The 19,388-nt window shown below is 31.5% G+C and overlaps 2 protein-coding genes across 3 annotated transcripts; both read left to right on the top strand.

The window, feature by feature from the left end:
• The first annotated feature begins 2,314 nt into the window (after positions 1 to 2,314).
• LOC125204441 (NAC domain-containing protein 92-like) lies at positions 2,315 to 3,971 on the top strand. Its single transcript, XM_048103104.2, has 3 exons — positions 2,315 to 2,775; positions 2,860 to 3,137; positions 3,256 to 3,971. Exons 1-3 carry the CDS (start codon positions 2,589 to 2,591, stop codon positions 3,799 to 3,801), a joined length of 1,011 nt encoding a protein of 336 aa, XP_047959061.1. The 5' UTR covers positions 2,315 to 2,588; the 3' UTR covers positions 3,802 to 3,971.
• Positions 3,972 to 13,720: 9,749 nt separating this feature from the next.
• On the top strand, positions 13,721 to 15,717 carry LOC125208171 (transcription factor MYB16-like). Of its 2 annotated transcripts, none has more exons than XM_048107750.2 (4): positions 13,721 to 14,028; positions 14,143 to 14,272; positions 14,644 to 14,950; positions 15,029 to 15,717. In XM_048107750.2, exons 1-4 carry the CDS (start codon positions 13,896 to 13,898, stop codon positions 15,545 to 15,547), a joined length of 1,089 nt encoding a protein of 362 aa, XP_047963707.1. In that variant the 5' UTR covers positions 13,721 to 13,895; the 3' UTR covers positions 15,548 to 15,717. The 2 variants fall into 2 exon arrangements, with proteins under 2 accessions (XP_047963707.1, XP_047963705.1); XM_048107748.2 differs by having other exon boundaries at positions 13,725 to 14,028; positions 15,044 to 15,717.
• Positions 15,718 to 19,388: the final 3,671 nt, after the last annotated feature.

The raw sequence follows: 19,388 nt of genomic DNA, 5'->3' as shown, positions 1-19,388 counted from the left end.
CATTCTAAGTTAAAATTTAAAAATGTGCACTCAATTATTGTGCGGTGAAATCATCTTTTATTCTTTACTTCCAATTCGTTCATACGCTCAATCTTTATCCAAGTTGAAGATAAACTAAAATTTATGCATGTTTAAATAAAGGAAAATAATTTGTTGACTGTTTGAGAAATACTACAAAAAAAAATGTAGAAATCGTAGTATTTTTTATTTTAATTAATGCCCTACCCCACCCACCCCAATGGATGAATAAGAAAATACACTGCCTACTTATTTAAAAATTGGAGTTAAATGTGAGAAAATATTTGACTAGTCTTGTGAGAGTTGAGATAATCAATTAGTATTATACATAATTGGAAAATAAATTGTAAGAATAAACTTTGATGACAAATGTATAAGAGAAATGATAATTGTTTTCAATTTTTCGTTATAGTGAATGTATCGTTATAGTGAGAGTTGAGATAATCAATTAGTATTATACATAATTGGAAAATAAATTGTAAGAATAAACTTTGATGACAAATGTATAAGAGAAATGATAATTGTTTTCAATTTTTCGTTATAGTGAATGTATCGTTTTACTGGACTAATGCAAATCTGGGTTGGAATTTCATTAGAAGCAAAAATTTAATATTTATTCGTTTTTTTGTTCAGTGATTGATTATTCCGGAATCAAAGAATAATTTTTATAAATGTTATAATTATTATTATGATTATTTCAATATAAATATTGTTAGACTAATAAAATTTATAATAAGCAATTTAAGAGAAACCATTCCATCCCACATTCCCACTCCAGTATTATAATTTCAGTGGTTTAGAATCTAAAATTTGTTTTGGAACCCATAGAATTTGAGCTAAAGCAAAATAAAGAAATTCGACTAACTAAAATCACGAGAATTATACATTGAAACAAGTCCTAACAGAAATTGCTTCTGTGGTCCTCATAAGTTGGAAAATAAATCAAGACACTGCAAAAAAAACTTTGTCTCTTGTGCTCATTTGAAGATGATAATTTGGTCATTTTTTGGTGTCTTTGTTTTAGTATGAAGACAACTTGGATTTTGTAACACACAGAATTTTGCAAGTAGATGGTTTTGGTTAAACAGATTTGCAACTAACTCGACTTTTTGTGTTTTTCAATTAATTCTATTTTCCTATATTATTAATTGTTATATTTATGATTACAGCCTGTCAATTGATTATAGTTGGACCTATCAGATCTATATTAGTGCAAAACAAATATTCTAATTTTAATTTAATCTTGTATTCACATTAAAATTATAAATTGACAAATCATTGGCATAATTAAGCTGCTGAAATAAAAATTTCAAAGATATAACAAATTATTTTAGCAATTTACAAATGATGCAGTATATCGTATGAAATTACTACACGTCAAAGAGTGATGGTAGAGAAGTCTACGGATACCCAGACAAATCTTTTACTATTTTTTTAAAATTTTAATTTTTTAAAATATAATTTAAAAATTTTAGAGTTTAAACTATTGAAAAATTATTAAAATATAAAATTACTATTCGGGCTTAATTTAAATATTTTAATTTATACCATATATCTATTGAAAAGGCCCTGCCTAGTTTTATTGTCATTAAATATGGATAGAGCATATTAGTATTTGGAATAGGCAGTTGTAGCATATAGGATTATAAATTACTATTCCCTATGAAAAAAAAAGTAACATCCAAAATATAATATGTATGCACATTATTAAATACAATTATCTAATTGTAATAAAAGATTGGAATATATGTATATGTTATAATCTCCTAATTTCCCCTTAAAAAAGTAGTACAATTCCAGCATGAATATTCATATAGTAAGTATTCTTTTCCGAGTGTATATGTTTTCTATATTCAGCACAATATTAATATAGGCAAATCAAAATCTGAGCACATAATATTTATTGTCGCTATTTTTATTGCACTAATAATTTTTTCTTAAATATTCCGATTTGGCCAAAAAGACTAAGTAGTATAATAGGAAAAAATATATAGACCGACTCAATTTCAAGGGAAAAAAAAGAATTAATTGCTTTGAAACACAAATTTCATGAAAGTCGGACTCTAATAATGTGTGACATCTCTTATTTAGTCTTTACGCGGAAATTTCTTGAATAAAGTCAGTTATTACAGAGTCATTTATGGTAAAGTTGATCAATGGTTTACTACAGTAAATAAAAAAAATGTAACCAGAAAAGCCAAATAACACGAAAATAGTAGATGTGATAATGTCAAATTAAGAAAATAAAATGCGATTCACACACTGTGACAGAATATGAGAAAAGAGAGAGAAAAAAAGCAAAAAAGATCAAGCTTAAAAGTTCCTTACATCCCACGTTTTATATCTCCTCTCATAACAAATATTCATGGATTTCTGTTCCTCGGAGCACTTTTCCCTTAACTAACTCTCTCTCTCTCTCTGACACATGCACAACAACAGTCCACAACTAGTGATATTTATGTATAAATGGAGGCTCTGTTTCCATCTCTAACAAAACAGAGCTAAAACAGAGTATCACACCTCACAAAAAACCAAAGAGAAACAGAGCAAAAACAGAGTATCAACCAAGAATGGAAGAGCTGCGCGCTGCTATGATGGTCGATGAGGCGATCGATCTGCCACCCGGGTTCCGATTTCACCCGAGCGACGAGGAGCTGATAACCCACTACTTGTCGCATAAAGTAGTGGATACCAGCTTCTGCCCCATAGCCATAGGAGAAGTGGACCTCAACAAGGTCGAGCCATGGGATTTGCCTTGTAAGTTTTGCTCTGTTTTTGTTGACTCTCATCACAATCAATTTTATTATGTTTTCTAATTTTTGTGTGTTTTGGATGTTGAAGGGAAGGCGAAATTGGGGGAGAAAGAGTGGTACTTTTTCTGTGTGAGAGATAGGAAGTATCCGACCGGTCTAAGGACTAATAGAGCTACGGAGGCCGGGTACTGGAAGGCCACTGGAAAGGATAAGGATATCTTTCGGGCAAAATCTTTAGTCGGGATGAAGAAGACTTTGGTTTTCTATAGGGGTAGGGCCCCCAAGGGATTGAAGACTAATTGGGTTATGCATGAGTATAGATTGGAGGGGAAGGATTCCATGCATAATCTCCACAAATCTGCTAGGGTAATTTGATTCCCCTGTTTTTCTTTAGTTTTCCCCTGTTTTTAGTCTCCCCTGTTTTTCCTCTGTCTTCCCCTGTTTTTAGTCTCCCCTGTTTTCTGATATACTGTTTTTCCTTCAGAATGAGTGGGTGATCTGCAGGATATTTATGAAGACCGCGGGAGGGAAGAAAGTGCATATATCAGGTCTGACGAGTGGTGCTGGTGCTGATACCCGGTCTTCGGATTTGCCTCCACTGATGGAGTTCTCATCTGATGACAATCATCGCATGGCTACTACTGGGCCGGAGGTATCTAACGACACATGTTTCTCTAATAACCCAATGGAGAATAAATCTCAAGAGAAGGTCTTGGAAGAATTCACTTCTTCTTCATCAAGGAACTACGACTTCTCGCCCTTCCCATTCGCCTTCCCTGAAGTCTCGCCCTTGAATTGTTCTCCTTTTCTAACTCAAATCAATACTCGGGCCGAAACCTTGACCGGCCGCGACTCTGCCATGATGCAAGATGAGTCAGTAATGAGGCTTTTCTTCGACAACAATGGCATGGAGACGAAAACAGAGCCCGAACAGGGCATGCCCGAAGCCGGATTCAAGGCTTATCAAGATCAAGACATCCCTGTGATTTCCACTACCGGGATAGACCTTGATTGTTTATGGGATTACTGAAGCATCAAATTTTTTAGAACATTAGAAGTTTCAAAAGTCTACATTAGGAAAAAGGTGTTGTTTGAATTTGGTGATTGTGAAAAATACCAATTGTAGTTATTGTACATGATTCTGTACCTTAATTCTCTGTGGAAGTGTTGATTTTTCTTAGGGATCATTATTTATCGTTATCGCCTTGTTCAATCATTGAATGTTTATTTAATAATTCAACAATTTAATAGATTGGATTTAGATGTATGTAATAGTTAGCTACTTAATTATAAGTGTGACGTCTTTGTGTATGTTAGGCCATCAACTTTCTGTTTTATGACTAATAAAACTGCAACCGAAAAGTAGACTTTCCATACCAAGAACTTGATAAATAGGGTGATGAACCCCCATACTTGAGTGAGGGCTCCCATGTCATAATTTCTTGGTAAATTACTTGATATTTTTAGGTAAATTTGAATTTACACTTAGCTTTTTAAGACGAATTACACTGAGTTTTTGTCTTTTAAAAAAAAAAAATAACATAATTTGTATTATATGTACAGTGGCGGACATACCAAGAATCGACAAAGAGCATAAGCCCTTACCATTTCTTTTTTCATTTCCTTTTAATCGTAACTATATGTTGAGATCGACACTACTAAACTTTAACCTTTACCGCAATGGCAGTGTTGAAGTCCAAACATTCAATTCGAATTGAGAAGAGGTTGGTAAAAAATTACATAAATATAAATAAGAAGAGAAAAGTGAAAATAGTTTTTAACGATTTTAAACATATTTATATGTGATTTTATTATTTTTATAAAATAATTTGTAGAAAAGGAATAGCCTCTTCATGTAATGTCAAGTGTCATAAAGGAACAAAAAACACAAGTACAGCAACAATAATAATAACAAATAAGTACTCCCTCCGTTCCAAGGAAGATGAACCCTTTCTTGGGCGGCACGAGATTTTATGCAGTTAATTTTTGTGTGTTAAGAGGAGAGAGTAAAGTAAGTGAGAGGGAATAAAGTAGAGATAAAAGTGTTTTCATTTTAAATAATGAGTCATCTTGGTTGAGATAAACCAAAAAGGAAAGTAGGTTATTTTCAATGGGACGGAGTGAGTAATATATAATAATAATTATTACTAGTAATAAGATAAGAACATGGGTACACGGGGAACATGAGGTTGGAGGATGTGTCACACGTATCATCACTCGAAACTGGGCCGCAAACATGATACGTTGGGCCCACGGCCCATCCCACTCGTGGGCGCCTTTATCTGGGCCTATAATTGCCTGACGTATTAGCCGCCTAATCGTGCCACGTCAGTGAATAAGGACCCTACGCTTATTAAGCAAAGGGTGTGTGGGCCACGTGCGCGGTCACAAACGCAAATATGATAAACTTAACATAGACAAGTCATAATCGAATAGAATTGTTAGGCTCTCTTTCCCCATTTATCATTTTTATCAGTTACCATTCAATTGTACATTAATTTACATCAGAACTAATCCAAAATTTCCCCTCTTAACTTCTCATATAAATATAAAATTTATAACGGTATGTAACTATTAACATATATCATATATTAAATATATCATCTATTGAATTAAAAATTACACAATTTTAAAAAATAAAATAAATTAAACATGTCATAATAATATTAAAGCATCAATAAAATATATCACTATTCACTACTCATAAGCATACCATATCATACACTTAAAAAATTATCTAACTTCGTTTCAAAGTTTAAGATGAACATATTTAATTTTTATTTATTTATATTGAGATAAGTATTCTATAAGCCGAGCAACTTTGTTTGATATTATCTCAACTTTTGGTTGTGAAGTCTCATATTGCGATAAATATTTTTGAAATCGAGCAACTTTGTTTGAAATTACCTCAACTTTCGGTTATGGTATGATGGCTCAAGAAAAGAATTATAGAAATCGACCAACTTTTTTGATATTGTCTCAACTTTTGCTTGTGACTTCTCATGTTGTGATAAATATTTTTGAAATCGAGCAACTTCATTTGAAATTACCTCAACTTTCGGTTATGGTATGATGGCTCAAGAAAAAAATTTATTAAAATCGATCAACTTTGTCTGATATGATCTCAACTTTTGGTTGTGACGTCTCATGTTGCGATAAATATTTTTGAAATCGAGCGACTTTGTTTGAAATTACCTCAACTTTTGGTTATGGTATGATGGCTCAAGAAAACAAAATTATTAAAATCGATCAACTTTGTCTGCTACGATCTCAACTTTTGATTGTGACGTCTCATGTTGCGATAAATATTTTTAAAATCGAGCGACTTTGTTTGAAATTACCTCAACTTTCGGTTATGGTATGATGGCTCAAGATAAGAAATATAGAAATCGATCAACTTTTTCGATATTATCTCAACTTTTGGTTGTGACGTCTCATGTTGCGATAAATATTTTTGAAATCGAGCGACTTTGTTTGAAATTACCTAAACTTTCGGTTATGGTATGATGGCTCAAGATAAGAAATATAGAAATCGATCAACTTTTTCGATATTATCTCAACTTTTGGTTGTGACGTGTCATGTTGCGATAAATATTTTTGAAATCGAGCGACTTTGTTTGAAATTACCTTAACTTTCGGTTATGGTATGATGGCTCAAGATAAGAAATATAGAAATCGATCAACTTTTTCGATATTATCTCAACGTTTGGTTGTGATGTCTCATGTTGCGATAAATATTTTTGAAATCGAGCTACTTCGTTTGAAATTACCTCAACTTTCGGTTATGGTATGATGGCTCAAGATAAGAAATATAGAAATCGGTCAACTTTTTCGATATTATCTAAACTTTTGGTTGTGACGTCTCATGTTGCGATAAATATTTTTGAAATCGAGCGACTTTGTTTGAAATTACTTCAACTTTCGGTTATGGTATGATGGCTCAAGATAAGAAATATAGAAATCGATCAACTTTTTCGATATTATCTCAACTTTTGGTTGTGATGTCTCATGTTGCGATAAATATTTTTGAAATCGAGCTACTTCGTTTGAAATTACCTCAACTTTCGTTTATGGTATGATGGCTCAAGAAAAAAATTATTAAATTCGATCAACTTTGTTTGATATAATCTCAACTTTCAGTTATGGCATCTTTTTAGCAACTTGAATTGGAGAACTATAGTTACAATCATTTTAAACTCTTATGGTGTGCAAATATGTAATGTAATACATGTATTCACTACATGGTGCAACATTTATATATCTCAATAACGCACTGTTCATAATATAATTACAAAACATTCTTAATATGAACAATGCGTTATTGAGATATCAACAAGCTTGGAGAACGCAAAATACACATTTACATCTTTTATGTGTGCTTCTTCGTTTATTGCAAAACATGCAATACCGATTGCATGTTATACTTCTTTCCAAATGCATATTTTGTCTTCTTATTTGATTTTTGTAATTTAGTCATTTTTTTATTTTTATTCAATAGTGAATTTTGTTTTTGTTTTTAGGATTTTGTGATACGTTATCATTTTAAATCATTGATATTATTCTAATTATTATTTACTTAAAATTTCCTAATCTGTAATTTTATTCAATTTTTTACAATTACAATTATTATTAATATTATTATTTGTAATAATTGATGATAAAAATACAATTTCAAATATAATTGTGTCAGAATGGACCGAGGATTAATCATTAAACCATAAAAGCTAACTAATTAAATTAAAATGGAATGGTAAAAGGTTTCAGCCCATTAATTAAGTTTGCGGATATTAAATCAAAGACCAAAAAAGTGGCCATTTTTGTTTTGTAAATTTTTTTTACTATTATAATCTGCATATAGTTATTATTTGTAAGAATTAATAGTTAAAAATAAAATATAGAGTAAATTTTGGCTATAACAAAAAAAATTACTCCGTATAACATTCAATAATAATTTCAGCACATTTAACTGATTCACATTCCGGCCCACTAAGCCCAAATGAATAGAAAGAAAAAACCCATATCTTTCCCTAATTTAATTTTATTTAGATTTTTTTAATTAGCGGACAACTTGCTTGTAAAAAATATCCAGAGGGTCTTAAAATAAAGATAAAATAATCACTCTCTCAATAAAAGTCAAGATTTAAAAATAAAGCCATACCGATGAATATTTTTATTTCGTTTGATAGGTGTAGAACTGTTAACCTTTGTCAGTTGATTGGAAATGGAATAATAGGATAATTCACCCGAAATTTCTAATTTTTATGCATAGGTGGTGCATCGTTTGATTGATGTTCCTAAAAAAAAGGAAGATAAAAGGGAAAAGTGCATTTATCATCGATTAATTTGATGACTAAAATAAAAGGATTGTGAAAGGAATAAGCAGGTCAAGTGTGAGGTGGGGTTTGCCGTATAATTTTTAACCTATTTTCAACATTATTCTATTTAAAAGATTGTACGTAATTAAATGGAAAATTGAACCCCTAGTCAAGAAATAACGTACTCACTTGTTCCTAAAAGATGCTCAACATTTGAGCATGAGTTCAAACTTTTAACAAATCTAGTAAGGAGTACTATTATTATTTAGATTGTGAGGGGAAAATGAATCTCACTCTATTGTTGTTTATATTGTAAGGTGAAAATTATCTATTTTTATTGTTGCCTATATTGTGCGTGGTGAAATAATTCAATTAGGGGCATTCTTATGTAATAATTTTGGTTTTTTACGTGTTTAGATATTACTCCCTCCGTCCCCGATTAAGAGTTACACTTTGACCGGGCACGAGTTTTAAGAAATGTAAAGAAAAGTTGGTTGAAAAAGTTAGTGGAATGTGAGACCATTTTTTTATATTAATTTTATAATAAAATATGAGTGAAGTGAGCTAGTGGAATATGAGACCTACTTATCATTTATGGTAAAAATGAAGTGTGACTCCTAATTGGGGACGGACCGAAATAGAAAAGTGTGACTCTTAATCGGGGACGGAGGGAGTATAATCGTAGATTTTGAGTGGTTTTGATGATATTTAAGAGTAATAGTATGTTTTTATTTATATCTGCATTGGTTCTTGAGTTTTGAAAAAAATACGGGGTAAAAGCATGAGTTTCAGTCACTCTTTTATGATCGTCATTCACTTCACTTTCAAAAGACTTCTACATGGATATTTTGCGCGTAATAATCGAAGATTTGCATACAAAATATGATTATTTTACGAAAATTGACATATACTGAAGTCTACTATAGTTACCATCTTAATAGAATGGGATCATAGTAGTCAATTAAATCGAAGTCCTAGGATTACTCTTTATCACTGTATTTCCACAACTTGTTTTTATTCGCATTGTTTTAGTTCTTAATTTTTAAAAATAATTACCATCATAATTTGCTCAGTCTATATAGTACAAGACTACAAGAGGTTATATAAATTAGTAATAAGAATTAGATAATCAATCTTCGTAAATATGATCATACTTGTTTGTCATAGCTATACTATAGTACAAAAGTTGCACCCTTCACTTGCAACCTTACACTTTACATCTTGTAAAGTGATTGCAAAATATATTTCTATGTTCATGGATTTAAGAATATTTTTTTTGCTGCAAAATTTGGATTTAGTGAATTACTTATATTTAAAAAAAAAGCCTCTCAAGCAGGCCTGGATTTGGGCTGGATCTGACCCAAGCCCAAATTCTGACCTAAGGTACGGCAATAACATTAACTAAATAAAACTGTTCATTTACACTATTATCAAAGTTTTTGATTTTGTAATTGGATCTCAGGTGACATTTGTCATCTAGTTCATTTGCTAATCTATTTATTCAATTGTTGAAAATCCTGCATTAACTGATATTTAGTGATAAGAACGAAACAAACGCATTAGAAAATTTACTTTTTGGAAGCTGATTTTTCGTAATTTAGAGATTTCATCTTGCATAGTCAAATATGCAGATTGTTAAACAGAAAAATATAAAGCAAATTCGTTTTTTAACAATTTTTTGTAGCTAATATCTACGTTTAACATTAAACACAAAAATAAATATAATAAAAAATACAAGCATGCATATAATGACAATAAAATTTCATAGTGATATTGGTTTCCAAAACCACAAAATTAGTCAAATTCTGACATTTCTCACAAACTTTAAAAGTGGTCTAAAATATCATAAATTTCACGTTTTGTGTGTTATTTCTCAATCCGACTTTAAGTAAGAACAAAAATTCATTTGAGTCGTCCAATGTTTTACACAAAATTGAACACCATATACCACCTAAAATTTGTATACTACTAAATCACACCTCCATTGTATACAAAACATTTATAACTAGTGTTTATTACAATGTTGGACCATACAGATGGATGGAGCTGACAATAGTATTTAAGATGGGGATGGCCCATTTGGTCCTTTCCAATTAAAAACATTTGTTATTTTTTAAAATTTATTTTTGGGCTTGTATTTAATCTTGATACTTTTGGATCCCTATCAACACCCTTCTTTCAAAGCTAGTAGGCCCACTTTGTCTTTTCCTTTCTACCAAATCAATATATGAACCCATTCCTCTGCTCAACGAAATACCCTTTCTTATATTCCCAAGAATAAACTCAAGTTTGGTATCAATCTATTTTAATATGGTTAATTATAATTTATGGTCCAACCTTCCAAAGTAATATTAATAAATTCAAAAAAAAAAATAAAAATTCAAATACTTTAAAAAGGCGTTTTTGAAACTAGTCGGAAAAATCATTTAGTTTGAACTTGTTCTCAACTGTGGCGTGGTAAAAAATAACTAGTCATCTTCTATATTTAATATATTATTTATATTTTCACCAACGGTGTCGTCTTTTTATAAGTTGGCAGAATTGTTTAACTTGTCGATAGTAACGTCCACATATGATTTTTTAACCGCCGTGTCGATACAATTTCACCATATAATTTTTATCATAGGATAGTTAAGAACAAATTTAAAATCAAGTTTTTCAGCATATTTTTATAATTACGGAATGGACCATGATTTGACCATACTTTATGATATTACCGAAAATTTGGCCTTTGAGTTTTGCATATGATTAATGTAGAAATGTGGCAAAGGAATGTCCTCATCCAAATATTTGTAATCTATTTTTCTAGCAGAGTTATAGATTGTGGAATCAATAAGAATTTGATCATATTTTATAATTTCTTTTGACAATTTTACTTCGAATATTGCATATTTTGAATAATGTAGAAATGTCAAAGGATAGTCCTCATCGCATGGTCGTCATCAATAGATAGATCGTACATTTATGTAAATTGAATGCCTTCAAAAGTAAAAAAAAATATACTTGCGCGATAATTTCAGTTTTAGTATAAAGAAAAGAATTTGGTTCAAATTATAAATCGAATATAGTTGTACAATCGAATATAGGAGTACTATTATAAATCTTGATTGATTTTGGACAATCGAGATTGATTTTCACACATTTACTTTTCAAAATTCACTATTTGATGAAATACATAAATTTCTCATTCATACACCAATCTCTTCAATTAATTTGAACCTTTTTTTGATATATATTTACTCATCGACGTATTTCATCTTATGCTTCAATTAAAATAATCGACTGTCTTTGGTCCAATATTGGTTCATACTATGATTTAGATATATAGTTGTACCTATCACAAAGCAATTAATTTATGTAACTAGCTAATAATTTTAATTATGTCAAGAGACATAACAATCGAATTTAGCCCAATCTTTTTTTTTCACTATATTTTAAGAATTTTACAGAAAATGAAAAGGCTAATATGACACGGTTTAGACTCAATTTCAGGCCTAGCTTATTTAGTCCAATATGTTAAAAAAAAAACATCACATTATCACACAATATCAAATATTAAGTGAATGTAACATAATTAGAAGGGTAAACTACCCTAAAAATCAGAGACAAAGTCATAAAAATTGGATTTGTTGCAATTATACCTTGACAAAAAAAATCTGGTCACCTAAGTATAATATACTTATTATGTTTTTCACACGAATTAAACAACATCATTTTAAGTCTGAATAGATGACATCGTTTAACTGAACGACGACATCCACGTATGATTTCTCAATTATGATATAAATTTGCAATCAAATCTATACTTTATCATACTCAATTATGATATAAATTTGCAATCAAAGCTATACTTTATAGTTTTGCAGCATCAAAATTGAGTTGATATAAAAACAATATTAAAATAAAAAACTGTGGTTTTGTCGACAAATACTATTGAGTGGCCAATATGAATTTACCCCTGTGTTAAATGGGGAGGCGTAAGACAAATAAATATGTGCATTGAGTGTTTTGTTTTGTCACTTCAAATAGCTTTATGGAAGGTAATAATATTTGTACTCTCTCAATTATTTGATGATTTATTGATCACCGCTCACATAAATGCGCTGTTTTTGACGAATTCGTATTCACTACAAAGACCCTATCAAACTCCAATTATTGTGTCCGTACCCGTATTCACACAATATATAACAATTATTTAAATAATAGCAATATATAGTTGTGATTTTATTTGACCCATAACAGTTTGATTTTGAATTCTCTGTTCATTCAATGCCCTGCAAATTTGTCACTATTATTTTAAAGAGAATTGATTATGTTATCAAAACTAGAAAAGGTTATGGTGATATGGTCCGAATGAAATTAATAACTTAGATAAATTATTTATCTAGGAGCTATGTGACATTGGATTATTATTATTCTTTGTTTGCTAATAACTTTTGCATAGTACATGCATACAAAACGTGGACTCTCAAATGCTGAATAATTGAACATATAATAAAGAGCTTACACAACTACAAGAGTTATTAAGTAAAAAATTACCAACTTTGGATGTGATATAAAAATGCAAAAGGTTTTGGTGTGTAGTCAATTTCTCTTAAAATTGTATTCAGTGTGGCATGTCGAAATTTCCAAAATGATATCATCTTAGTCTTACATGGCATGTTGAAATAACTAGCTAGGAAGTTATTCATAAAAAAATTAAATTTCAAAGTGCATATACAAAATCCACCTAACTTATTTTATGTTTTATAAATTTGTCATTGGACACACTTATATAAGATTTAATTTTGTTATAATATTTGATCATGAATTGACTATACACTAAAAACTCATGTACTACTATTGTTTAACCACATTCAAGGTTAGTAGGCAAGGACTTGAATTGGTTCATGATTGACGTATTTTTCAATTACTAGACAAAAATGAACTACTAATCTAATTACTTCGATTCATTTTCGAGGCTTTTTTAGGGAGATTATATATTCCTGTAATATAGGAAAATTAGCCTTTTCATTTATTAACCACATTAATAGCAACAACGTTACATAAGTACATGCGAAAAGTCAGATTTTATCTTTTGGATTACAGCAAACTGAGCTAACTCATGGTCCCCTACCATAGCATTAGTTTTGTTATATATGCATTATTTTTATGGTGAATTTTATGTATAATACCACTATACTTATATTATTCATTGTATTTTTTTTATGTGAATATGATTAAAAAGAATTGCTTGAGGCCTCATGCATGCACTAAATAGTGATCATATTCAGCCCCATATTGTGAACGTACGAATATGACATTTATCTTAACAAAAAGGGGAAGGAGTTTCCAATTGAAAATTGAAAATTTGTTTTCATAAATCCATTACACAAATACACAAATTGAATGAGTATACATACCACATGTAAAATAACATACGAAACCGAGGAATTTCATAATACAAAAGAATCCAAATGCACTTTATCTTTACCGAACTAACATAAACAAAAACATGAAATTAGACAAAAAGAAAGCATCCAAAATAAATCATGATCTCCAAAGCTCATTAAATGAGAGCAATGTTATTATATAAGCTTTAAGGCGCCGGAGAAAGAGCATTTCATAAATTCTTTACTCAAATTGCAACCCTACATATAAGGGCAATAACGTTATTTTCCACTTGCAAAAAAACTTAAATACCTTCTTCTTCCCATCTCCATCCATCTCTCACTCTCTCTCCTTATTTACTCCTCACTCCTCTTCACTCCACTCTGGCCACTTACATCAATTTCAAAGCTCTCCCATCTTGATTTCCGTTATCGTATCAATGGGCCGGTCTCCGTGTTGTGACAAGATCGGGCTGAAGAAGGGGCCGTGGACGCCCGAGGAAGATCAGAAGCTCTTGGCGTATATCGAAAAACACGGCCACGGGAGCTGGAGGGCCTTGCCTGTCAAAGCTGGTGAAACTCACAAACAAACAACTTGTTACTTACTATATATAGTAGTGTTGTTGGATTAGGGTTTTTGGAGGTTGTAATGAAACTAAATAATTTTTTAATTTTTTTTTTGTGTAGGGCTTCAGAGATGTGGTAAGAGCTGCAGATTGAGGTGGACTAACTATTTGAGGCCAGATATTAAAAGGGGAAAATTCAGTTTACAGGAGGAGCAAACAATCATTCAACTCCATGCTCTTTTGGGAAATAGGTGACATTATAAATGTGTACTTTTAATTTAACTTTTTGCTTCTTCTTATCAATCTTTGCAATACTATGCCATTCACTATTTTAAGGTTTTATTTTTTTGATTCATTGCAAGAATTTGGTGGTGGCATTTTACTTGGTTTAGTATAAGCCTTGAACCTTTTCTCCCCAAAATTAAAGTAGGTCTAATTCTACTAGGAAAACAAAGTGATTATAGCAGTTAATATTTTTCTTGGTTTGGACATAGAAAAAGATGTCAATTCTTGTCCGTTTCTTGTCTTGGCGAATCCAAACAAAAAATGTGGAAGTAGCCAAGAACAATGATTGTGATTCAAAAGCCAATGTTTTTTTGGTTTGTTGTTGTCTTGTGCATAGGTGGTCGGCCATCGCGACCCATCTGCCTAAGCGGACAGATAACGAGATTAAGAATTATTGGAACACACATCTGAAGAAACGCTTGGCAAAAATGGGGATCGACCCGATCACCCATAAGCCCAAAAACGACGCCCTGTTGTCCAGTGACGGCCAATCCAAAAGCGCCGCCAATCTGAGCCACATGGCTCAGTGGGAGAGCGCCCGCCTCGAAGCCGAAGCCAGACTGGTCCGCCAGTCCAAGCTCCGCGGAGGTGGTGGCGGAGCTTCTGCCTCAGCCTCAGCCTCCGCCTCCTCAGGACCTTTTCAGGTCAAATTAATATAATTAATTATTTATTTTATTTGCCATACTCATTTCATTCCACTTTAAGTGACACGTTTTCCTAAGATTGTGAAAATGCAGGCAGAGTTCGCCTCCACTTCGGCTCAGTTTCAGAAGCCGGGAGGTGCGGCGCAGCCGTGCCTCGACGTGCTCAAGGCATGGACCGGCGGAGCGGCGGCGGGTGTCGGCGGGGAGCTGGAGTCGCCGACGTCGACGCTGAGCTCGGCGGCGGGGGTGGGGGAGAGCTCCGCCGCTGTGACGGAGTCCGACAGCGGGCTCATGAAGGAGGAAGGGGTGGAGGAGTGGAAGCATCTGGCGGCGCTGCCGGAGGCGGCGGAGTGGGCGGCGGCAGGTGCCGAGCACGTGCCAACCGGGAATTTCGTGGAGAAGTTCACCGATCTTCTTCTCAGCACGTCGTCGGGGGATCGGCGATTCTCCGACGACGGCGCAGAATCCGATAACGGCAGCGGCGGCGAGGGCGAGGGCGGAAGCAGGGGCGGTGATTATTATGAAGATAACAAGAATTATTGGAATAGCATTCTTAATTTGGTGAATGCTTCGCCTTCTGATTCGCCGATATTTTGAGGGATTAATCAATCTTCCATTTTGTGTTTCATCAAATTCAAATGTAGAGATCAGTTTTTTTTTTTTTTTCTTTGTTTCGGCCATTGTTAGATTAAACTCTTTAATATTTTCACGTGCCATGTTCATACCTCCATTTTCCTTAGATTCTAATAAAACTAAGCTTTATTCAACGTGTTCGTATATAACTTAATAATGAATTAAATTAAATTTATGTCATAAACTCATAATTCCCTTTATTCATTTTATTTTATTGACATATGTTGCACATGGCATAATGTAGTGCGTTCGATTTGATGATATTACTAAGTAAATGGTTGTCAATTTTTTGAATTTGTTTAATTTTTATTCTAAATTCAGCTAATTAAGTGTTTTCACCTTCTCTTAACATCAAACTTATATTTTAACCTATTAAATTCAGTCATTCGTTGGTTAGAAACTACGGGGAGGTAATAAAAATGAATTATATCCCAATGATCACTTGTTGTAAGCAAAAATTACATAGGAAAAAATTCAATTGACGAAATGGTGACGGACAGAATTTAATGCAATTAGTTTGATGTCACAATCCAGCAAACAATGAAAGATGTACATACATGCTTTTGATCATCTCTTGCCATCCACTAGTATAACTCAATTATAAACGTATATATATGAACATCTAATGTCACACTTGTCTAATCAAGTCCTTGTGTTTCAGCGTCTAATTATAGATACAAATTAATGTCATATGGAAATCTTATTATTTGAATTTAATGATGTCAATTTATACTTTGTGAAAAAATGCACAAGGAAAGTCACAGACCAAGTTTTAATTAGCATGTATACACCTAAAATAACACAATCTATTTTGTAGTGAAACCAAAATAATCAATTATATTAATAATCCTGAAAGAACAGACTTTTAAACTGTGTAACGTGTTATTTATATGGAATACATCGACATTCGACACGATGTTTGTCTACCGTATTTACGAAGTAAGTACTTAATATATATACATAAAAAAAAATTTAAAATTGCACGATATTATGTAAGTATATACATTTTGCAATATATAACATGCATGTTCGCCCTTATTATAAATGTTTGTTTTCATTTTTTTTTTAATTAGAGTACAATATATGCTCTTGCCGCAATAATAGGTGGAACATAAGGAAAAAAAAAAAAAAAACCAACACTAAGCTACCATAATCTACTCTTAAAAAAACAACAAATCACATCAACTTACTAACAACGAGCTAGTACTAATCAAAAGACCACATGCACCAAAATAACGTGGGGGCACCCACAACAACTAGCCTAAAACAACTCTCATCTCAAAGGCCTAGAGAGAAAGGTAAGCTAACAAATAGTCAAGGGACATACCAAACCATACGCAATCTCCGCAACAAACTAGTTGCAACAAACTGTTCGGTGATAGTTTAACATATTTGATGAGTGCTAGATACATCTTCTTTTTCCGACATTCATCTCATAAGAACTCTATGGTTGCATGAACTTGGGATGGTGAAAAGTTTATTAGGGAACGTGTGAATGGTGACAAAATATGTTGGAATGACTTGTGTTGATCAACCGTCAGTTAGTCTGAGAGATGGATCATTATACAAATGTAGCTGTCTCTTATCCATCTCATGATTCGCTTAGTTTCACTTTTTAACGATGTTTACATATTACAGTAACTATGCATTTAATACAACTATATATATCAAGAGAATGGTTTTTATAACCGTCCCTCTGTAGTAGAGGTGTTTCATTTTAAGTATACTCATTTTGGAAAAATAATAATAAATTGTTAAAGTGGACAGAGAATAAAGTAAGAGAGAGATAATATATAGAAGACTCTTCTCTATATTATTCTCTTTCTTACTTTACGTTCTATCTGTTTTAATTATTTATAACTATCATTTTCTAAAAATGAGTGTTGAAAATGAAACGCCTCCTTTACAAAGGGATGGAGAAATTATTTGGTTATAAACGGTGCTTAGATAGTTGCAAAATGTCACTTATGCATGGTTAATTTGTTTTTTTTTTTTTGGGTGACTAGATTTAGTTATTTAAATAAATTGCAATTAAATCAGAATCGGGTGTGAAATATAGGCTTTTGTCTTGGATTTCAAATGATTAATGAGTTCCTCATGAATCATCTTAATTAGAGCGTGAAGAATTAAATTTACACGTACCATTCATTTAATTAACATAAATACTTAAATGGTAGTACCAGTAATGGTAATAGTAGTACTACCTAATAACGCAACGATTCATAGTTTCACATGTAAAATCATTTTCACAAAATCTCATTAAAAATACATTCAACACCTAGAAGTTTCTGATATAACACTGGGGATACAATATTTGTCCCATTTATCATCTTTATTCCTAATGAAAATACGAACTTAGAAAATGATCAGTTCATTATATCAAAAACATTGCTCCTATTATGCAATAAGTCAATAGGGTCCACGACATTAATGCATTAGTAATTTATACAGACCTATCATCAACCAATAAAAAGGTCTGCTTGAAACTGGAAATAGGAAAACACAAAAACAGTTTCTATATTTATTAATTAATATTTCGGCAGCGACGTCAATTTTATGAATTTATAATCGACAATAATTAAACCAAATCTCTCAAAAACAATAATTAAAGCTAATATATATTGTCTCACATATATAAGACAAACCACTCGTGTTGACTGTCCAAATTTAACATGAAAAAACATATATTATCAGTAAAAACATATACAATCAAGACTTTAATAATTGATAAATAATAAGTTTTGTTTGATAATATTAATGCTTAATTAAGAAAAACTTAGATATCCAGCTAATTAGTTGTAATCACTACTTTAACAATATTACATACACATAAAATTGCCCTTTGAACTGATATGATCATTTCTATTTTTAACATTTAATAGAATGTGCGAGACTTAAAATTGTAGTCAATAATGTAAGAGAAATAGCAAGATTAATATATTTCTCTTTCATTATATATATATATATATATTTTCTCTCTCTCTCTCTCTCTCTTTTTTGAGTTTAACAATATTATAATTGTGCACGGATATAATTATAAATGATATGAAAACAGAGACTCCAATAATAACAGAAAACAGTATCTTGATGACACATTACTTTCAAGCATTTAATAAGTAGTTAAACATTGGGAAAGCGAAGCACATCACCAAATTAAATAAAATTAAATGAATAAAGAAGAGGTTGGCCTATTTGCTTAATAATGATACATAAAAATAGAGTAAAAAAACTCAAAAAGAGCAAATAGTAAATGTGAGATAGGGCATATGTGTGTATATAAATATCAACCAATTAATAACTGTATAATTTAGATTGGCATCATAGGATTTAATTGCGTGAGAGGACCAAACTTTTAATGGTTACTTTTATTTTTGCTTTCAAAGGTAAAAACAATCATGTGTCCTTATAGAAATTTGACAAATGGCATGAAGGTCCCCTCACGTTTTGTCATCAAACATTCATTAAATTCTGGATTTAATTCCATATCCTTTTCTTTTTGTTCTTTGAAATAATGTATTACAAATATTGTATCCATTATAAAAGAGACCATTTTTCATAAAATTAGATTTTTTATTACAATCATTATAAAGACATACAGTATAAATTTATTCATACTATTGTAAATTAAAGCGTGCACCTTTAAAGAATGGCTAAATTATTTACTCACACAATTTTTAAAAACATAGTATTTCCGGCCAACAAGCATGTGATGGAAATAGTAGAAATGAATTTATGAATTGACAGGCATGTGATCCATTTATTTTATTTATCAAAGTAAATGATATTAAAAATAACAATTGTTGAG

This window comes from Salvia hispanica, chromosome 6 (assembly GCF_029641045.1).
Source record: "Salvia hispanica isolate PSC_SH4W2 chromosome 6, Shi_PSC_v1, whole genome shotgun sequence".
In the NCBI taxonomy this organism is placed as follows: domain Eukaryota; kingdom Viridiplantae; phylum Streptophyta; class Magnoliopsida; order Lamiales; family Lamiaceae; genus Salvia; species Salvia hispanica.
The sequence above is the reverse complement of the archived record's forward strand: the minus strand, read 5'-3'. Positions and strand labels throughout refer to the sequence as shown.